This window comes from Mobula birostris, chromosome 11 (genome assembly GCF_030028105.1).
Source record: "Mobula birostris isolate sMobBir1 chromosome 11, sMobBir1.hap1, whole genome shotgun sequence".
NCBI lineage: Eukaryota > Metazoa > Chordata > Chondrichthyes > Myliobatiformes > Myliobatidae > Mobula > Mobula birostris.
In genome coordinates, this window is record NC_092380.1 from 91,172,184 (window position 1) to 91,191,511 (window position 19,328).

Sequence of the window (19,328 nt, forward strand, 5' to 3'; positions counted from 1 at the left end):
CTGCTCTTCTGTTTTAATCAAGGACAGAACTGTCTGATTCTGTAAAGTAACAGATGTGTGTGTGTCTGATAAAAACTCCAAGGCTGATTACTCCTTTCTCTGATCCTCTGTACCTTGTAGTTCCACAACTAAGAACCGGAAAACAACTCCATATATGGATAATGATGGTCTCTTTGAACTGTATAAATGTTGCTGTATGTAACCTGCTGATAAAGGTCCGATACGAGCCCCCAGGGGACAGAAACTCTGTCTCCCTGGTTGGCTTTGCACCTCTCGCCGGCTGAGTTCAAACAAATAAGCTGGTGAAAAGGATAAAGTAAAGAACAGTTGTGGTGTGGTTATTGGTCCGGCGAATTTAAGTTTACAAACACATCTAATTCAAATAAAAGTACTGCTTTGAATTTATTTTGAAGTGCTGGATTAGCATCTCTATTTGAATGGAAAAAATATTTTAGTTTCATTAGGCATACCATAATTCTGGAATTTCATACTTATCTGGCTAGAATTAAGCAACCAGAAACAGACTTTGAGGGTCAGTAAAAAAAAAAAACCCCTTTCTTAAAAAACTCCAAAATTTAACTACTGTAAATTTATTGTTTCTTGTTCTGTTTCCTACTGTAAATAAAGCACTTACATTAACTGATGCCTCATGGCGTACAGAGTCTCTCCCTATTGCTCTAACCTTTTCTAGCTCATCTGTTTTGCAAATAACAGCCAAAGGAGTTTTATTTTTAATCTATAGCCTCAATATAAATTAAGTATTGGAAGTCAAAATGTCACTTTTCAGAAACCCCAGCCAAAGAACTTCACAGACAATTCAGATTAGAAGAGGAGAGCAAAGACTTAATCACAGAAGATCTTGGATTGGTATACATGTTAAAGATGTACACAATAAAAACCAAAAGCTTTGCATTAGTTTTTTAAAAGTGTTTCAATTTTTCCTGTACAGTTTCCCTATTCTTAAAAATAATGTAACTGCTTTAAAATGAAATTTCCTGCTGGAAACAATGTAACCACAATCTTCAAATACTGATGGCATATTGTAAAATTATTGTTGCATGAAAAATAAGTCTGCCTAGGCCATAACAAGGGGACATAACGTATGTTAATTGAGTGAACAAAGAGCATAATTTGTGAATAAGTAGTCCACTTCAACAGGAAAAATAATTTTTTAAAAAAACCTTGTCTAGATTGTAAGATCATTGAGCTCTGAAACACCAAGATTACCAGGACAATTTGCATAGGATAGTGGTGCCCGTCAAGTAATTCGGAAACTAAACTTATAGAATGCCGTATTTCATTGCTGAGACCATGTCATTACTGTATATATTTCTTGTCTCATTATTTAAGGATGTAAATGCATTGCAAGCAGATCAAAGGAGGTTTACTCAACCACCCCCCCCCCTCCATTCTCCAACTCTGGCTCCTCTCTCAGCTCTCCCTCTTTTCTTCAGCTGCCTATCATGTCCCCGTTACCCCTCCTCCTTCCCTTTCTCCCATGATCCATTTCCCTCTTCTATTTGATTCTTTCCTCCAGCACTTTACCTTTTCCACCTATTACCTCCCTGTTTTTAACTTCATCCCCCCTCCCTCACCCACCTGGCTTCATCTTTGATCCTGTCCTCCTTCCCCTCCCCCCTCTTCTTCCCTCCTTTCCAGGCCTGATGAAGGGTCTCTGCCTATTTATTCATTTCCATTGATGCTGCCTGACCTGCAGAGTTCCTCCAGCATTTTATGTGTGTTACTAGATTAATACTGGACTGGTAATTATTAAGGGAAGGCTGTACTGATTAGGCATATACCCACTAGGGTTTAGTAGAGAAAAAGGGGGATTTGATTGTATCAAGTGAGATCTTGGGTCTTGACAACGTGGTTGTGGGAAGTCTTCTATTGGACCTCATCCTTCAGTTTTTCCTTGTCATGGAGGAGTTTCTGATCCAGGAATGCCTTGCATTTGTGATGAATTACCTCCTGGATTACCTAATCATTCTTATCAAACGGTCCGATTTTCTGGTGAAGAACCAAAAGTTTCTTCAAAAGTACAAATTATAGGAACCTTGGGGAAATCCTGCAGCTCCTGCTAGGGGTCATTAATCGTCTTTGAGGAATCCTCTAAGAAAGACTTGCTTAGGCTGTCCTTCAACACTGATTTTCTTGTAGGAACATTTCTTATGTTATAACACCTGCAAACACAAGCATAATCTTGCTGGGTAGCCGGAGGAACACACTTTAAGTGCTTGTGCAAACAAATGAGCAGTTTTTAATTACATGTGGGGCAGGTCATCACAAGCTGCATTGTGAACCTATTCCATAGAACTACTCAGTATTAGGCAACATTACTGCCAAAGGCAATATCAGCAAAGACTGAGATCTCTCAAAATAGACTCTGGCAAATGTTAAAGGACAGAAAGAACAAGAGAATATGTATTCTGGCAATAAAAGAAAGCACAGCCTTTCCGATATATGTTGGGGATACTACTGCTAAATTAGAAGGAAATGGATGAGCTGAAATCTCTCTCTCTCTCTCTCTCTCTCTCAACTGTTTCACTGCACTTCTTTCTTTTGCTGACCACCACATCCCTTACCCCCACCTCCCCATTACCACCTGTTGCTCTAAACTCGCTCACTTCCCAAAAAATGGTACAGTCTGACACACTATTATTTGTTAGTAACAAATATTTCAGTAAGATACAGGTACAATGTAAAACTTGCTTGCAGCAGCATCACAGGTATGTAGACCACAAGCCTACTCCTACATCCACAGCCGTACTTATCACAGGATTACCTTCCAAAGCACATAACTGATAAAAAAAAATCAATTTTCAAAGAGGAATTATAATACAGGGAAATAAGCAAATAATGCTGACTCAATCTTGTCATCCAGACTTCAGTTGGAAACCAAAACACTAATGAGAAAGGGGAAAACAAGAGTGTAGCTTAGCAGGAAATATTAAAACATGTTGCAAGAGCATCTATAAATATGTGGAAAGAGGATAAGCAAAGTTAATACAGACTGAGACAAGAGAATTTATATTGGGAAATGAGGCACATATAATGATAAAGAGATTAATTTTTTCTTTCCATCTTCGTGCAGAGAGCCTCACAGAAGAGAGGAAAACTATAGGTAGTCATAGAACACTACATCAGTGGAACAGGTGCTTCAGCCCTTCCAGTCTGTGCCGAACTATTAATCTGCCTAGTCCCATTGAAATGCACTTGCACCACAGCCCTCCATAGCCCTCTCATCCACAGACCTATCCAAACTTCTCTTAAATGTTGAAAGTGACCCCGCATCCACCACTTGCACTAGCAGCTCATTCCACACTCTCACCACCCTCTGAGTGAAGGTCCCTCTCACATTCACCTTTTTACCCTCTACCCATGACCTCCAGTTGTAGACTCACACAACCTCAGTGGAAAAAGCCTGCTTGCATTACCCTATCTTTCTCCTTTATAATCTTGTATACCTCAATCAAATCTCTCCTCAATCTTCTACATTCTAGGGAATAAAGTCCTGACCTAATCAAACTTTCCCTTTAACACAAGTCCTCAAGTCCAAGCAACAACCTTGTAAATTTTCTCTGCACTCCTTCAATTTTCTTTACATCTTTCCTGTAGCTAGGTGACCAAACTGCATACAATACTCCAAATAAGGCCTCACCAATGTCTTATACAATTTCAACATAACATCACATCACAACTGCTGCACTCAATATATTGATTTATGAAAGCCAATGTGTCAAAAGCTTTCTGTATGACCCTATCTACCTTTGACTAAATTTTCAAGGAATTGTGCATCTGTAATCCCAAATCCCTCTGTTCTACCGCATTCCGGTGCCTACCGCTCACTGTAGAAGGCTTACCCCATTGGTCCTTCCAAAGTGTAACACCTCACAACTGTCCACATTAAATTCCATTTGCCATTTGTCAGCCCATTTTTCCAGCCGGTCCAGATCTTGGTGAAAACTTTGATAATCTTCCTTGCTGTCCACTACATCCTGAATCGTGGTGTCATCCACAAATTTGCTAATCCAATTTACCACATTATCATCCAGTTTGTTGATATAGATGACAAACAACAATGGAGCCAAGAGCGCAATGTCCGCAGCACACCATTAATCACAGGCCTCCAGTCTGAAAGGCAGCCATCTCAACCACTGTCTAGTTTCTTCCGTGAAGCCAATGTCCAATCCAATTTACTGTCTCATCTTGAGCGCCAAGTAACTAAAACTTCTTGAGCAACCTCCCACATGGGACTTTATCAAAGACCTTGCTAATGTCCATGTAGACAATATCCACTGCCTTACCTTCATCCACTTTCTTGGTAACTTCCTTGAAAAACTCTAAGATTGGTTCAGCATGTGTTGCCTCGTACAATGTCATGTTGACTATCCCTAATCAGTACCTGTATATCCAAATACTTCTATACCGGGTCCCTTAGGATACCTTCCAATAATTTTTCCACTACTGATGTCAGGCTCACTGGCCTATAATTCCCTGGCTTGTTCTCAGAGCCTTTCTTAAACAACAGAACAACATTAGCTATCTTTCAATCCTCTGGCACTTCATCTATGCGCAAAGGCATTTTAAGTGCCTCTGCTTTGTGCCCCTGCAATTTTCACACTAGCCTCCCACAGGGTCGGGGGAACACACTATCAGGCCCTGGGGATTTATCCACCCTAATCTTCCTCAAGACAGTAAACACCTCCTCCTTTGTAATCTGTATAGGCTCCATGACCTCACTGCTGCATTGCCTCACATCTATACTCTCAGTCCGTCTATTTAAGATCAACCCATCTCTTTTTGGCTCCATGCAAACATTAGCATTCTGATTTCCAATGGAATCATTTTGTCCCTTGCTATCCTTTTGCTCTTAGTGTACCTGTAGAAGTCTCAAGATTCTCCTTCACGCTGTCTGCTAGAGCAACCTCATGCCTACGTTCGGCCCTACTAATTTCCTTCTTAAGTTTTCTCTTGCATTTCTTATACTCAAGTACCTTATGTGTTCCTGCGTGCCTATATATGCTATGCCAGGAGTCTCCAACCTTTTTTGCACTGCGGACTGGTTTAATATTGACAATATTCTTGTGGACTGGCTGACCTGGTGGGGGGGGGGGGGGGGGGGGTAGGGTTGCCAACGGACAAGAGTAGCAGTCAAATAGGTTGTGTTTACCCAGAGAAAGACTACAATGAGCATGAAGCCTTGTGCGGGCACCCAGTGTGCATGCGCGACCTGTGCATGCGTGTACCTGCCGATTTTTTTCTGCAAATTGTTTTTGACGATTCTGTTTGGGGGGGGGGGGGGATGTTAATCGCGACCGGAATATAGGTGAAAAGTGGCTAATACACTCAATTTCGTTTCTAAAAGGGTTTATCTAACAAATTTAATATTAAACATACAGCGCATATTTCCTTCACGTGAATATGGTGATAAGTCAATTATCAGGGGAGGACAGGGGAGCTTGAAGTAAGTGTTGAACGAACTTCCAGTAGAAGTAGTAGAGGCAGGTTCGATATTATCATTTAAAAGAAAAATTGGATAGATATATGTACAGGGAAGGAATGGAGGGTTATGGGCTGAGTGCAGGTCGGTGGGACTCGGTGAGAGTAGCATTCGGCACGGACTAGAAGGGCCGAGATAGCCTGTTTCCGTGCTGTAATTGTTATATGCTTATATAAGTAAGTCAATAGCATCATAACATTTTAAGTAACGTTTGGATATTAAACACACAGCACATATTTTCCCCGTATGAACATATAAAATCATTGCAACACATCAATATCGCTGAATCAGTGGGAGCCCTGGGCTGAATACTTGTTCCCTGCAACAAGACGGTCCTATTGAGGGGTGATGGGAGACAGCGATACTCGAAGGGCGTTCCTTATGTCCAGTCTATTCTGCAATTTAGTTTTCGTTGTATTCATTGCAGAGATATGTTGGAAATGGAAGCAACGTTTTCACTGCTTTCGTGGCTATCTCAGGATATTTAGCCTTGACTTTGATCCAGAATGCCGGCAGAGATGTTATGTCAAACATACTTTTCAGCCCACCGTCATTTGCAAGCTCGAGGAGTTGATCTCCTTCCTGCGCTGACATGGATGACGTGCGGGTAATGACCTCACATGTGTAATGATGTCGCGTGCGTTCAAGCTCAACAGTGGGCGTGACAGGGATGAGGAAAGGTGCAGCTGACTCATATCGCCAAATCATATCGTTTCCTCACGGCCCGGTAGCACATGCTCTGCGGCCCGGTGGTTGGGGATCACTGTGCTATGCAGCTCTTTTTTTTCTTAACCAGGGCTTCAATATGTCTCAAAAACCAAGGATCCATAAACCTTTATTCTGATAGGCTCACATAAAGCTTTGTATTCTCAAAATTTTACTTTCGAAGGCCTCCCACTTACCAAGTACACTTCTATCAAAAACAAGCTATCCCAATCCACACTTGCCACATCGTTTCTGAGACTATCAAAACTGGCCTTTCTCCAATTTACAACCGCCTGACTTATCCTTCTCCATAATTACCTTGAAATTAATGGCATTATGATCACTAGATGCAAAGTGTTCCCCTACACCTGCTCGTTCTCATTTCTTAATATGCTAGTATCGCACGCTCTGTAGTTGGGCTTCCAGGTACTTTTTGAGGAAATTTTCCTGAATACACTTGACAAACTCTTTCCCATCCAGTCCTTTTACCATATGGAAGTTCTGGTTGATATGTGGGAAGTTAAAATCACCAACTAGGACAACCTTAAGTTTCTGACAACAGTCTTCAATCTCCCTACAAATTTGCTTCTCCAAATCCCATGGACTATTGGGTGCTCGTGTTAGCCATTTCAGCCCTGGGAAAAAGCCTCTGAGGATCCACATGATCAATGCCTCTCATCATCTTATATACCTCTATCAGGTCACCTCTCAACCTTCGCCGCTCCAAGGAGAAAAGGCCAAGTTCACTCAACCTATTCTCATAAAGCATGCTCCCCAATCCAGGCAACATCCTTGTAAATCTCCTCTGCACCCTTTCTATAGTTCCCACATCCTCCCTATGGTGAGGAGACCACAAATGAGCACAGTACTCAAAGTGGGGTCTGACCAGAGTCCTATATAACTGTAACATTACCTCTCGGCTCTTAAACTCAATCCTACGGTTGATGAAGGTCAATGCACCATATGCCCTCTTAACCACAAGGTCATAGTCATACTTTATTGATCCTGGGGGAAATTGGCTTTTGTTACAGTTGCACCATAAATAATAAATAGTAATAAAACCATAAATAGTTAAATAGTAACATGTAAATTATGCCAGGAAATAAGTCCAGGTCAACCTGCACAGCAACTTTCAGTATCCTATGGACTCGGACCCCAAGATCCCTCTGATCCTCCACATTGCCTTGCCATTAAAACTATATTCTACCATCCTATTTGACCTACCAAAATAAACCACCTCATACTTACCTGGGTTGAACGTCATCTGCCACTTCTCAGCCCAGTTTAGCATCCTATTTATGTCTTGCTGTAACCTCTGACAGCCCTCCACACTATCCACAACACCCTCAACCTTTGTGTCATCAACAGATTTACTAACTCATCCCTCCACTTCCTCATCCAGGTCACTTATAAAAATCACGAAGAGTCGGGATCCCAGAACAGATCCCTGAGGCACACCACTGGTCACCGACCTCCATGCAGAATATGACCCGCCTTTAACCGCCCTTTGCCTTATGTAGGCAAGCCAGTTCTAGTTCCACAAAGCAATGCCCTCTTGGATCCCACGTCTCCTTACTTTCTCAATAAGCCTTGCATGGGGTATCTTATCAAATGCCTCGCTGAAATCCATATACACTACATCTACTGCTCTACTTTCATCAACGTGTTTAGTCACATCCTCAAAAAATTCAATCAGGCTCATAAGGAACGACCTGCCTTTGACAAAACCATACTGACTATTCCTATTAATATTATGCCTCTCCAAGTGTTCATAAATTCTGCCTCTCAGCATCTTTTCCATCAACTTACAAACCAGTGAAGTAAGGCTCACTGGTCTAATAACTTCCTGGGCAATCTCTACTCCCCTTCTTGAATAAGGGACCAACATCTGCAACCCTCCAGTCCCCATTGATGATGCAAAGATCATTGCCAGAAGCTCAGCAATCTGCTCCCTCACCTCCCACAGTAGCCTGGGGTACATCTCATCCGGTCCCGGAGACCTATCCAACTTGATGCTTGCCGAAATCTCTAGCACATCCTCTTTCTTAATGTCTATATGCTCAAGCTTTTCAATCTGCTGTACGTCATTCCTACAATCGCCAAGAACCTTTTCGTAGTGAATACTGAAGCAAAGTACTCATTAAGTACCTCTGCTATCTGCTCCGGTTCCATACAGACTTTTCCACTGTCACATTTGATTGGTCCTACCCTCTCACATCTTATCCTCTTGCTCTTCACATACTTGTAGAATGCCTTGGTATTTTCTTTAATTTTGCTCGCCAAGGCCTTCTCATGGCCCCTTCTGGCTCTCCTAATTTCATTCTTAAGCTCCTTCCTGCTAACCTTATAATCTTCTAGATCTGTATCATTACCTGGTTTTTTTGAAACTTTCGGAAGCTTTCCTTCTTGACTAGATTTCAACAGCTTTTCTACACCGCAGTTCATATACCATACCATCCTTTCCGTCTCATTCGAACGTAACTATGCAGAACATTTGCCATATTTCTGCCGTACATTTCCTTGAGGACATCTGTTCCCAATTTATGCTTTCAAGTTCCTGCCTGATAGCTTCATATTTCCCCATACTCCAATTAAACGCTTCCCTAACTTGTCTGTTCCTATCCCTCTCCAAAGCTATGGTAAAGGAGATAGAATTGTGATCACTATATCCAAAATGCTCTCCCACTAAGAGATCTGACACCTGACCAGGTTCATTTCCCAATACCAGATCAAGTACAGCCTCTCCTCTTGTAGGCTTATCTACATATTGTGTCAAGAAACCTTCCTGAACACACTTAACAAACTCTACCCCATCTAAACCCCTCACTCTAGGGAGATGCCAATCAACATTTGGAAAATTAAAATCTCCCACCACGACAACCCTATTTTTATTACACCTTTCCAGAATCTGTCTCCTTATCTACTCTTTGATGTCCCTGTTACTATTGGGTGGCCAATAAAAAACTCCCAGTAGAGTTATTGACCCCTTCCCATTTCTAACTTCCACCCACAGAGACTCAGTAGATAATCCCTCCATGTCTTCCTTCTTTTCTGCAGCTGTGACACTATCTCTGATCAGCAATACCACGCCCCCACCTCTTTTGCCTCCCTCCCTGTCCTTTCTGAAACATTTAAAGCCTGGCACTCTAAGTAACCATTCCTGCCCCTGAGCCATCCAAGTCTCTGTAAATGGCCACAACATCATAGCTCCAAGTACTGATCCACCCTTTAAACTCATCCGTTTTGTTCATGATGCTTCTTGAATTAAAATAAATACATCTCAAACCATCGATCTGAGTGTATCCCTTCTCTATCACCTGCCTATCCTCCCTCTTGCACTGTCTCCAAGCTTTCTCTATTTGTGAGCTAGCCGCCCCTTCCTCCGTCTCGTCAGTTCGGTTCCCACCCCCCAGCAATTCTAGTTTAAACTCCCCCAACAGCCTTAGCAAACATCCCTGCCAGGATATTGGTCCCCCTCGGATTCAAGTGCAACCGTCCTTTTTGTACAGGTCATGCCTGTCCCAAAAGAGGTCCCAATGATCCAGAAATCTGAATCCCTGCCCCCTGCTCCAATCCCTCAGCCACACATTTATCCTCCACCTCATTCTATTCCTATACTCACTGCTGCGTGGCACAAGCATTAATCCTGCGATTACTACCTTTGAAGGCCTGCTTCTCAACTTCCTTCCTAACTCCCTGTAGTCTGTTTCCAGGACCTCCTCCCTTTTCCTACCTATGTTGTTGGTACCAATATGTACCACAACCTCTGGCTGTTCACCTTCCCACTTCAGGTTATCGTGGACGCGATCAAAAACATCCCGGACTCTGGCACCTGGGAGGCAAACTACCATCCATGTTTCTTTCCTGCGTCCACGGAAACGCCTGTCTGACCCCCTAACTTTAGAGACTCCTATTACTGCTGCCTTCTTCCTTTCCCTACCCTTCTGACCCACAGGGCCAGACTCTGTGCCAGAGGCACAGCCACTGTTGCTTCCCCCATGTAGGCTGTTTCCCCCCCCCACCCCCAACAGTACTCAAACAGGGTACTTATTGTTAAGGGGGACAGCCACAGGGGTACCCTCTAGTATCTGACTCTTGCCCTTCCCTCTCCTGACTGCTACCCACTTATCTGTCTCCCCAGGCCCCGGAGTGACCACTTGCCTGTAGCTCCTCTCAATCACCTCCTCACTTTCCCTGACCAGACGAAGCTCATTGAATTGCATCACCAGTTCCCTAACACACTCCCTAAGGAGCTGCAGCTCGACACACCTGGCACAGATGTGGCCATCCGGAAAGCTGGAAGTCTCCAGGATTCCCACATCTGACACCCAGTACAGAACCCTGGCCTCACAGACATACTTCCTCACAGGTAACTTACCTCATCTCGACCCATTATCGCCAAAGCCCAGATGAACCAAAGCCCTACCACTCTGCCTCAGATCACTCCGTTGATGACCGCTCCTTTGATGGCCGCTCCGCTAGGCAGTGTCTCCCTTTTACATCTGAACCTTCCCTGCTATCTCACGATTGGTGCTCCGGTTATAGCTGCTGAAAGGCCACGTATAATGAACAAATGCTCTTGAAGCTCCTTTTCTAAATAACCGCCACCGACCTGCGAGAAATCCCTCTTGGTAAAGCTCTGTTGACACCACTGATAGGCCATGTACAAACTCTCTAACAGTTTGTGATTTGTTCCAATTATAGAGCCCTGGTAATATAACATTTTGGTACCCATCTGGTCTCTGTACTGTAGGAAGAAAATATTTGCAATAGAGGGGGTTGTACCAGATTGATTCCTGGGACACCCATTGTATGAGGAGATATTAAGCAGACTAGCTCGTACTGTTGAGCTTTGAAGAATGCAAGTAGATCTCAGTGGAACATACAACATTCTTAAGAGGCTTACCAATGTGGATGCCGTGCATTTCTCCCCCTCGCTGGGCTATCCAGAACATGAGACAAAGTCATAAAATAGGAGGCAATAAGAACTTTCTTCAAGTGGTGAACATTTGTAATCTTTAACACAGTGCAACACAGGAAAAAAGCCAGAGGAACTCAACAGATCAGGCAGCGCCTATGGATAGGAATAAACAGACCCTTCATCAGGACTGTTTATTTTTTGAAGGGTTCCTAAGATGTAAAGAACAGAGTCATACTTACAAAACTTTCAGCTGAGATAGACCAGACAAAGCATCTGGATGAATGTACGACAGGTCATTACCAGCCAGTCGCCTGAAACAAAAATGTAGCAGTCAAGCAATCACGTAACAAAAAATAAATTACCAACTAGGAAAATAGATAACTGCAGCATGAAATTAAAATACAATCAGGAGCTTTATCATTTAATGCTTTATAGTTCAAGCAGGTGATCTTTGCAACCAAACAGCAAAAATGTGTAAAATGTATTAAAACCTAATAGCACCATTTATCAGCATACCTTACAATGCTATCCTACAATGTGCCTAGTTTGACCAGTGTAAAATGATAGCAGGTTGAAAAATTAAATATCAGGCAAGGCATTTTAAAAAATCACTGGTTACTGAATCAATGTCATTGATTTAGAGAATCTGACAGTAAACAGAAATTAAGCTCAATTGTTTTCCCCACAAGCAGCCCGACTGTAAATTCCCTTCAATATGTATAAGTTCTTAATATGAAGTTTCCACAATGCTTACCAAACCCTATCAGCAATGGATTTAGAGCAACAATTAATCTGTGGGAAGAACTCAGCAGGTCAGCAGCAGTGGAGGAGGGTGGGTGGGTTGAGAAAATAGATAGCCTACTGACCCACTTTACAAGTTTTAATCCATCCAGCATCTCAATCCATTGCTAAAATGCCAATAATACCATCCTTTGTAATGACCAAAGTACAGTTATTTGAAGAATCAACAATAAAAGATAAAATCAGATTTAGCATTGGAAAATTTCCGTATATTCTTAATAGCCATAAATTCTTTGCGTCCACGTAGGATACCTCGGAGGAAGCGTGGGTGTAGAGCGAGGTTAAAAGTGCGTTTAAGGAAATGGGGTTTTAAACTCCCTATACCAACTATCTTGCTGGTAAACGTGCAGACTCTGGTGAATAAAATCGATGATCTCAGAGCTAGGGTGCTGAATCAGAGGGACATTAGGACCATGTGTATCCTTTGTTTCACGAAATCCACCTCAGGCCAATGTCAAGCAGGCTTTAGATGATCTGAGCAATGGGATCAACATGCATGAAACAGCACATCCTAACACCTTCACCATCGTTTTAGGAGATTTTAACCAGGCCAGTCTGAAAAAAAAATCACTAAACAACTACCATCAACAGATCACTTGCAATACCAAAAGAAACAACACACTGGACCATTGCTACACCACCATCAAGAATGCCTGCTGTGCTATTCCATGCCCTCACTTCGGGAAGTCTGATCACCTAACCGTACTTCCACTCCCTGAGTACAGGCAGAGACCGAAGACTGCAGCACCAACAGTGAGGACCAAGGTATGGACAAGGGAAGCACAGGACTGCTTTGAATCCGTCAACTGGACTGTATTCAGGGATTCATCTTCGAACCCGGATGAGTATGCTGCAGTTGTTACCGACTTCATTAAAACCTGTGTGGATGAGTGTGTGCCCACAAAGACTTACAGTACAGTATGATTTGCAGAGGGCTATTTCAAGGGTGAAGAGACAATTTCGAACGAGGTGACTTTGGATGCACGGCAACTCTGGCAGCGTCTGCAAAGACATTACTTTCTACAAAATGAAACCCAATAGCATGAATGGCAGCAATGCTTCACTATCAGATGAACTCAATGCCTTCTATGCACACTTTGAAAGGGAGAACACAACTACAGCTGTGAAGATCCCTGCTGCACCTGATGACCCTGTGACATCCGTCTCAGAGGCCGATAGTAGGCTGTCTTTAAAGAGAGTGAACCCTCGTAACGTGGAAGGTCCTGATAAGGCTCTGAAAACCTGTGCCAACCAACTAGTGGGAGTATTCAAGGACATTTTCAACCTCTCACTACAATGGGTCGAAGTTCCTACTTGCTTCAAAAAGGCAACAATTATACCAGTGCCTAAGAAGAATAATGTGAGCTGCCTTAATAACTATTGCAGAGTAGCACTCACATCGACAGTGATGAAATGCTTTGAGAGGTTGGTCATGATCAGACTGAACTTCTGCTTCAGCAAGGATCTGGACCCATTGCAATTTGCTTATTGCCACAATAGTTCGCAATCTCAATGGTTCTCCACACGACTTTAGACCACCTGGACGACACATACACCTACGTCAGGATGCTGTTCATTGACTATAGCTCAGCATTTAATACCATCATTCCCACAGTCCTGATTGAGAGGTTGCAGAAGCTGGGCCTCTGTACCTCCCTCTGCAATTGGATCCTCGACTTCCTAACCGGAAAATCACAATCTGTGCAGATTGGTGATAACATATCCTCCTCGCTGACGATCAACACTGGTGCACCTTAGGGGTGTGAGCTAAGCCCACAGCTCTACTCCCTGTATACATAACTGTCTGACTAGGTATAGCTCAAGTACAATCTATAAATTTGCTGATGATACAATCATTGTTGGTAGAATCTCAGGTGGTGACGAGGAGTTGTACAGGAGTGAGGTATGCCAACTAGTGGAGTGGTGCCGCAGCAACAACCTGGTACTCAACGTCAGCAAGACGAAAGAGCTGATTGTGGACTTCAGGAAGGGTAACATGAAGGAACACATACCAATTCTCATAGAGAGATCAGAAGTGCAGGGAGTGAGCAGTTTCAAGTTCCTGGGTGTCAAGATCTCCGAGGATCTAACCTGGTCCCAACATATCAATGTAGTTATAAAGAAGGCAAGACAACAGCTATACTTCATTAGGAATTTGAAGAGTTTTTGCATGTCAACAAATACATTCAAAAACTTCTATAGTTGTACCGTGGAGCGCATTCTGACAGGCTGCATCACTGTCTGGTATGGAGGGGCTACTGCACTGGACCGAAAAAAGTTGTAGAAAGTTGTAAACAACAGGAATTCTGCAGACGCTGGAAATTTAAGCAACACACATCAAAGTTGCTGGTGCACGCAGCAGGCCAGGCAGCATCGCTAGGAAGAGGTACAGTCGACGTTTCAGGCCGAGACCCTTTGTCAGGACTAACTGAAGGAAGAGTTAGTAAGAGATGTAAATCTAGTCAGCTCCATCTTGGGTATTAGCCTGCAAAGTACCCAGGACATCTTTAGGGAGCGGTGTCTGAGAAAGGTAGCGTCCATTATTAAGGGCCTTCAGCACCCAGGGCATGCCCTTTTCTCACTGTTACCATCAGGTAGGAGGTACAGAAGCCTGAAGGCATACACTCAGCAATGCTGAAACAGTTTCTTCCCCTCTGCCATCCGATTCCTAAATGGATATTGAATCTTTGGACGCTACACTTTTTAAAAAAATATACAGTATATCTGTTTTTGCATGTTTCTAAATCTATTCAATACACATAAATGATTTACTTGTTTATTGTTAATATTTTTATTTTATTATTATTATTATTTTCTCTTCTGGATTATGTATTGCATTGAACCACTACCGCCAAGTTAACAAAGTTCACGTCACATACTGGTGATAATAAACGTGATTCTGATTAAATGTAATCATCTGCTTTTACAGCCTAGAACATAATGGGTGGTAGGGTAATTTAGTTTTAAATCAATTTTCCAATTTGGAGGCTCCTTTAAAACAGAAAATAATTCCATAATGTAGTAACAGGAACAGCAAATCAACCTACCATAAAATATGATTAACATTCATAAAGTTTCTTAACAAAATATACTCCTTTGAGTCAAGAGGAAGAATTAATGGGAGAGTCATTTATGAAATGTCAAGGTTTGCTATCATTGGTCTCAATAGAAAACTGATTTAAAACAATAACCTAATCACATTTCAGAATTGACACCACATCAGCTTAGTTCAGCAGGTCACATGACAAGGAGTTAAATTTTGTTTTTAAACTGATAAGGGCAAAAGTAGTAGTGATTTCTACCAGACACGAGGAATTCTGCAGATGCTGGAAATTCAAGCAACACACATCAAAGTTGCTGGTGAACGCAGCAGACCAGGCAGCATCTCTAGGAAGAGGTACAGTCGACGTTTCAGGCCGAGACCCTTTGTCAGGACTAATGAAGGGTCTCGGCCTGAAACATCGACTGTACCTCTTCCTAGGGATGCTGCCTGGCCTGCTGCGTTCACCAGCAACTTTGATGTGTGTTGAGTGATTTATACCAGTTAGGCTTAACACACCAATTGCAGAATAGAGCTTTAACTTCAGATGCTCAGAGTGATGGGTGTGTACCTCAAACTTAGCACGGTTCCCTCTAAGCTGAGCAAGTGCATGGCGCCATAGCAACTGAAATGCTCCTATGCACAGAGCCTTTGTTGCCACACAGCTAGAATTTTGTTTTATATAATGTTAAGTTTTTTTTGATGAGGCTAACATAATTTTGAAATCTATGTCAATATAATTGTGAAATTCCCTGCAATTATTTATTAATGAATATAATCTATATATTTCTAAATCTATCACAACCTTTACTTTGAAACATTTTAGAGCTTTGAAGTTGCAATGTTCACTGAGCTTGGCAATTAGCTTGGCACTGAGCTTGCAGGCATTTCATCATCAGTCCAGGTGACCTCCTTAGAGTGCATAGTTATTGGTGTTCCTCTCTGGGAGTGCTCACATTCATGTAGGGCCCCGTCTGCTTGTCTCGGTACTGACTAGCTTACCCCTAGCCATCAGGACCCAGGCAAGCAAATAGGGTACTATATATTATCCAGAAAATCAATTTTTCATTAAGCTATTCATGTAAAATGTTAACTTCCATTAATCCAAAATATATTTGATTCAAAGTTCTGTAATATGTGAGCGTCTTTCAGCCTTGTGCAAATTTTTCTGCAATGATAGTAACTATCCACAATCTATTCTTCCAATAGACTATACAAAACCATTCATGTGAGTTTTTTCAGCAGAATTAGAAAATCAGATCATCAGGAGTTGAAGCATTTACATCTTTTTTATGATGGTTAGCCATGACAGCCTCAAACACGATGCCAGGCAAGGCCATCTAATTCACAACTGAGCAGTTATTTAGATTCAGCCATTGCTTATCTAAATATAGTCACTGTTTTACAAAACATCTGTAATTCATAAACCAGGGCACAGATAGTCCCTTAGCTCTCAAACTGATGTGGCATAATCATGGCCAGAATATCTACTGGTAAGTGGCTCAAACTAAAGAACTAATTGTAACACAACATAAATGTATGACCAATCTTCCTGACATTATGCACAAGTGCAAGCACAAATCATTAAATCAATTGAAGATCAGATTTCCATCAGGAAATTTTTGCTATATACATAGAATTCTGAGCACATAAGCAAAGATTCAGAGGCCATTTTATTGGTACACCGGCTCATTAATGCAAATATCTGATCAGTCAATCATGTGGCAGCAATCCAATGGATAAAAGCATGCAGACATTGTCAAAAAGTTCAGCTGTTGTTTAGACCAGACATCAGAATGGGGAAGAAATGTGACCCAAGTGATTTTGACTATAGAATGATTGTTGGTGCCAGACAGGGTGGTTTGAGTCTCAGAAACTGCTGAACTGGAATTCTCATGCAGAGTTGAGAGAATGATGCAAAAAACAAAGAAACATCCAGTAAGCAGCAGATCTGTGGGCAAAAACACATTGTTGATGAGATGGTTCAGAGGAGAATGGCCAGGCTGTTTTAAGCTAACAGGACAGTGAAAGTAACACAAATAATCACGCATTACCAGAGCGGTGTGCAGAACAGCATCTCTGAAAATACAACACATCAAACCTTGAAATGGGTGGCTACAACAGCAGATGACCACAGATATATACTCAGTGGCAACTTTGTTAGGTACACGAGGTACCTAACAAGCCTATGCATCCAGCACATTATTCACTGTACTATCCATCTTCAACAGGATCGTACCACGAAACGTATCTTTTCCTCCCCCTCCCACTCTCAATTTTCCACAGGTCGCTCTCCATCGACTCCATTGTTCACTTATCCCTTCTCACTAATCACCCTCATGAGCCTTAACCCTGCAAGGGGGACGTGTGCTACACCTGCTGCCATACCTCCTCCCTCATCACCACTCAAGGCCCCACACAGTCAATTCAGGCAGAGCAACACTTTATCTGCGAGTCTGTTGAGGTTATCTACCATATCCAGTGCTCCCAGCCTCCTCTACATTGGTGAGTCACGACATAAATTGGGACTGCTTTGTCAACCACCTTTTCTCAGTCTGCCACAATTTTAATTCTACTTCCCACACCCATTACAGCATGTCTGTCCATGGACTCCTCTACTTCCACGATGTGGCTGCTCTGAGTTTGGAGCAACAACAGCTCATATTCCATTTGGGCAGCCTCCAACTTGATGTTATATTGATTTCTCTAACTTCTGGTAATTTCTCCTCCCTCTCCCTCCTTCTCACTTTTCCAATTCCCCATTCTAGCTCCACCAAAATCCCTTCTCTTCTCCTTACCAGCCACATAGAAAATTGGTTCCCTCAGTGAATTAACTTGTGCAGGGTACGAGGCAATTAAAAGACAAATATGACACTCTTACCTATAAACCACTGATATATGTAGAGGTATATAATGACAGTGGAAATACCAGCATGGATTATTATTCAATGTATTTGTAGCATTCTCATAGATTTATCCTGAATATCCCAAAATAATCAATTATGATGCCACAAAATGGAATGCTGCAGTACATTAATAAATTTGTCTCATTCACCTTGAGTTTCTCACTTAAATATGTACTAAAACACCGTGAATTCTCCCTCCATCTCCTTCAAACCCTCTTACTACCTTTCCTCAATTCCTTTCTCTCAAATGTGTCTCTGGCCAAGTTTTGTCATGACTCTGCTCTGAGAGATGTGTCCAATTTTTCTTCTCAAAATTGCCAACATGGTCATCTTATTATTGTGATCAAATATTCAAATTGGATAAAATTATATTAGTTTAGACTTTGTAAGAAGTTGATTTGCATAACATTCCATCTATCAAGTGTATCTGAACACTACATTAAAGAGAACAAAAGGTATCAATTATAGTCAGAGGCCTAGAAAGATTGTAAAATACTGTCACACTCACCATCACAAATTTTATGATCTAACTACAACTCCAAATTATCAAGATAATCATAAATACATATAAAAGTGTAATACTGTACTACAGCACAAAAACAGGCCCTTCGGCCCATCTAATCTGTGCCAATCTGTTCTCCCTAGTCTACTATACTTGCACCCTGATCACAGCCCTCTATACCCCTTATCCACGTACCAATCTAAACTTCTTTTAAATGTTATATTTGCACAGTTGTAGTAGTCTTCCATTAATTCTATTATAGTTATTGGATTTATTAAGTATGCCTGCAAGAAAATGAATCTCAGGTGACATATATGTACTTTGGTAATAAATTTGAACTCAAATCCTGGCAACATCCTTGCAAATTTTCTATATACTCTTTCAAGTTCATTGATAACTTTCCTGGAGGTAGTTAGGTGGCCAGAATTGCATACAATGCTCCAAATTCAGCCTGACCAACGCCTTATTCAACTTTAACATAACATCCCAATTCCTGTACTCGGTGTCCTGATTTATGACGGCCAATGTGCCAATAGCTCTCTTTATGAACCGATCTACTTCTGATGCCACTTTCAAGGAATTACAGATTTGTATTCCTGGGTCGTTTTGTTCTACCACACACCTCAAAGCCCTACCATGGCTTGTCCCTCCAAGAATACCTTACTCTTCTCTGCATTAAACTCCATCTGCCATATTTCAGACCATTTTCCCAGCTAATCAGGATCATGCTACAAACTTTGATAGCCTTCCTCTCGCTCTACAACAGCCTCAATCTTGGTGTCATCCACAAATCTTGTGATCCAGTTTACCACTTTAAGGATGTGTTTCCATGCTGCATTGCTCTATCAGCTAAACCATTAACCGAGATGATTAGCAACAATGGACCATCAATGGACATCAATGCTGCTACACAGCACTGGTCACAGGCCTCCAGTCAGAGAGATACCTAT

At 42.0% G+C, this 19,328-nt stretch overlaps 1 protein-coding gene across 1 annotated transcript in view; it reads right to left on the reverse strand.

The window, feature by feature from the left end:
- The window catches only part of lgr4 (leucine-rich repeat containing G protein-coupled receptor 4), a 161,433-nt gene that overhangs the window by 58,804 nt on the left and 83,301 nt on the right, over positions 1 to 19,328 (reverse strand). The window contains exon 3 of the mRNA XM_072272704.1: positions 11,369 to 11,440. Within this exon, the coding sequence (XP_072128805.1) occupies positions 11,369 to 11,440 (72 nt within the window). The remainder of the gene's footprint in view (positions 1 to 11,368; positions 11,441 to 19,328) is intronic.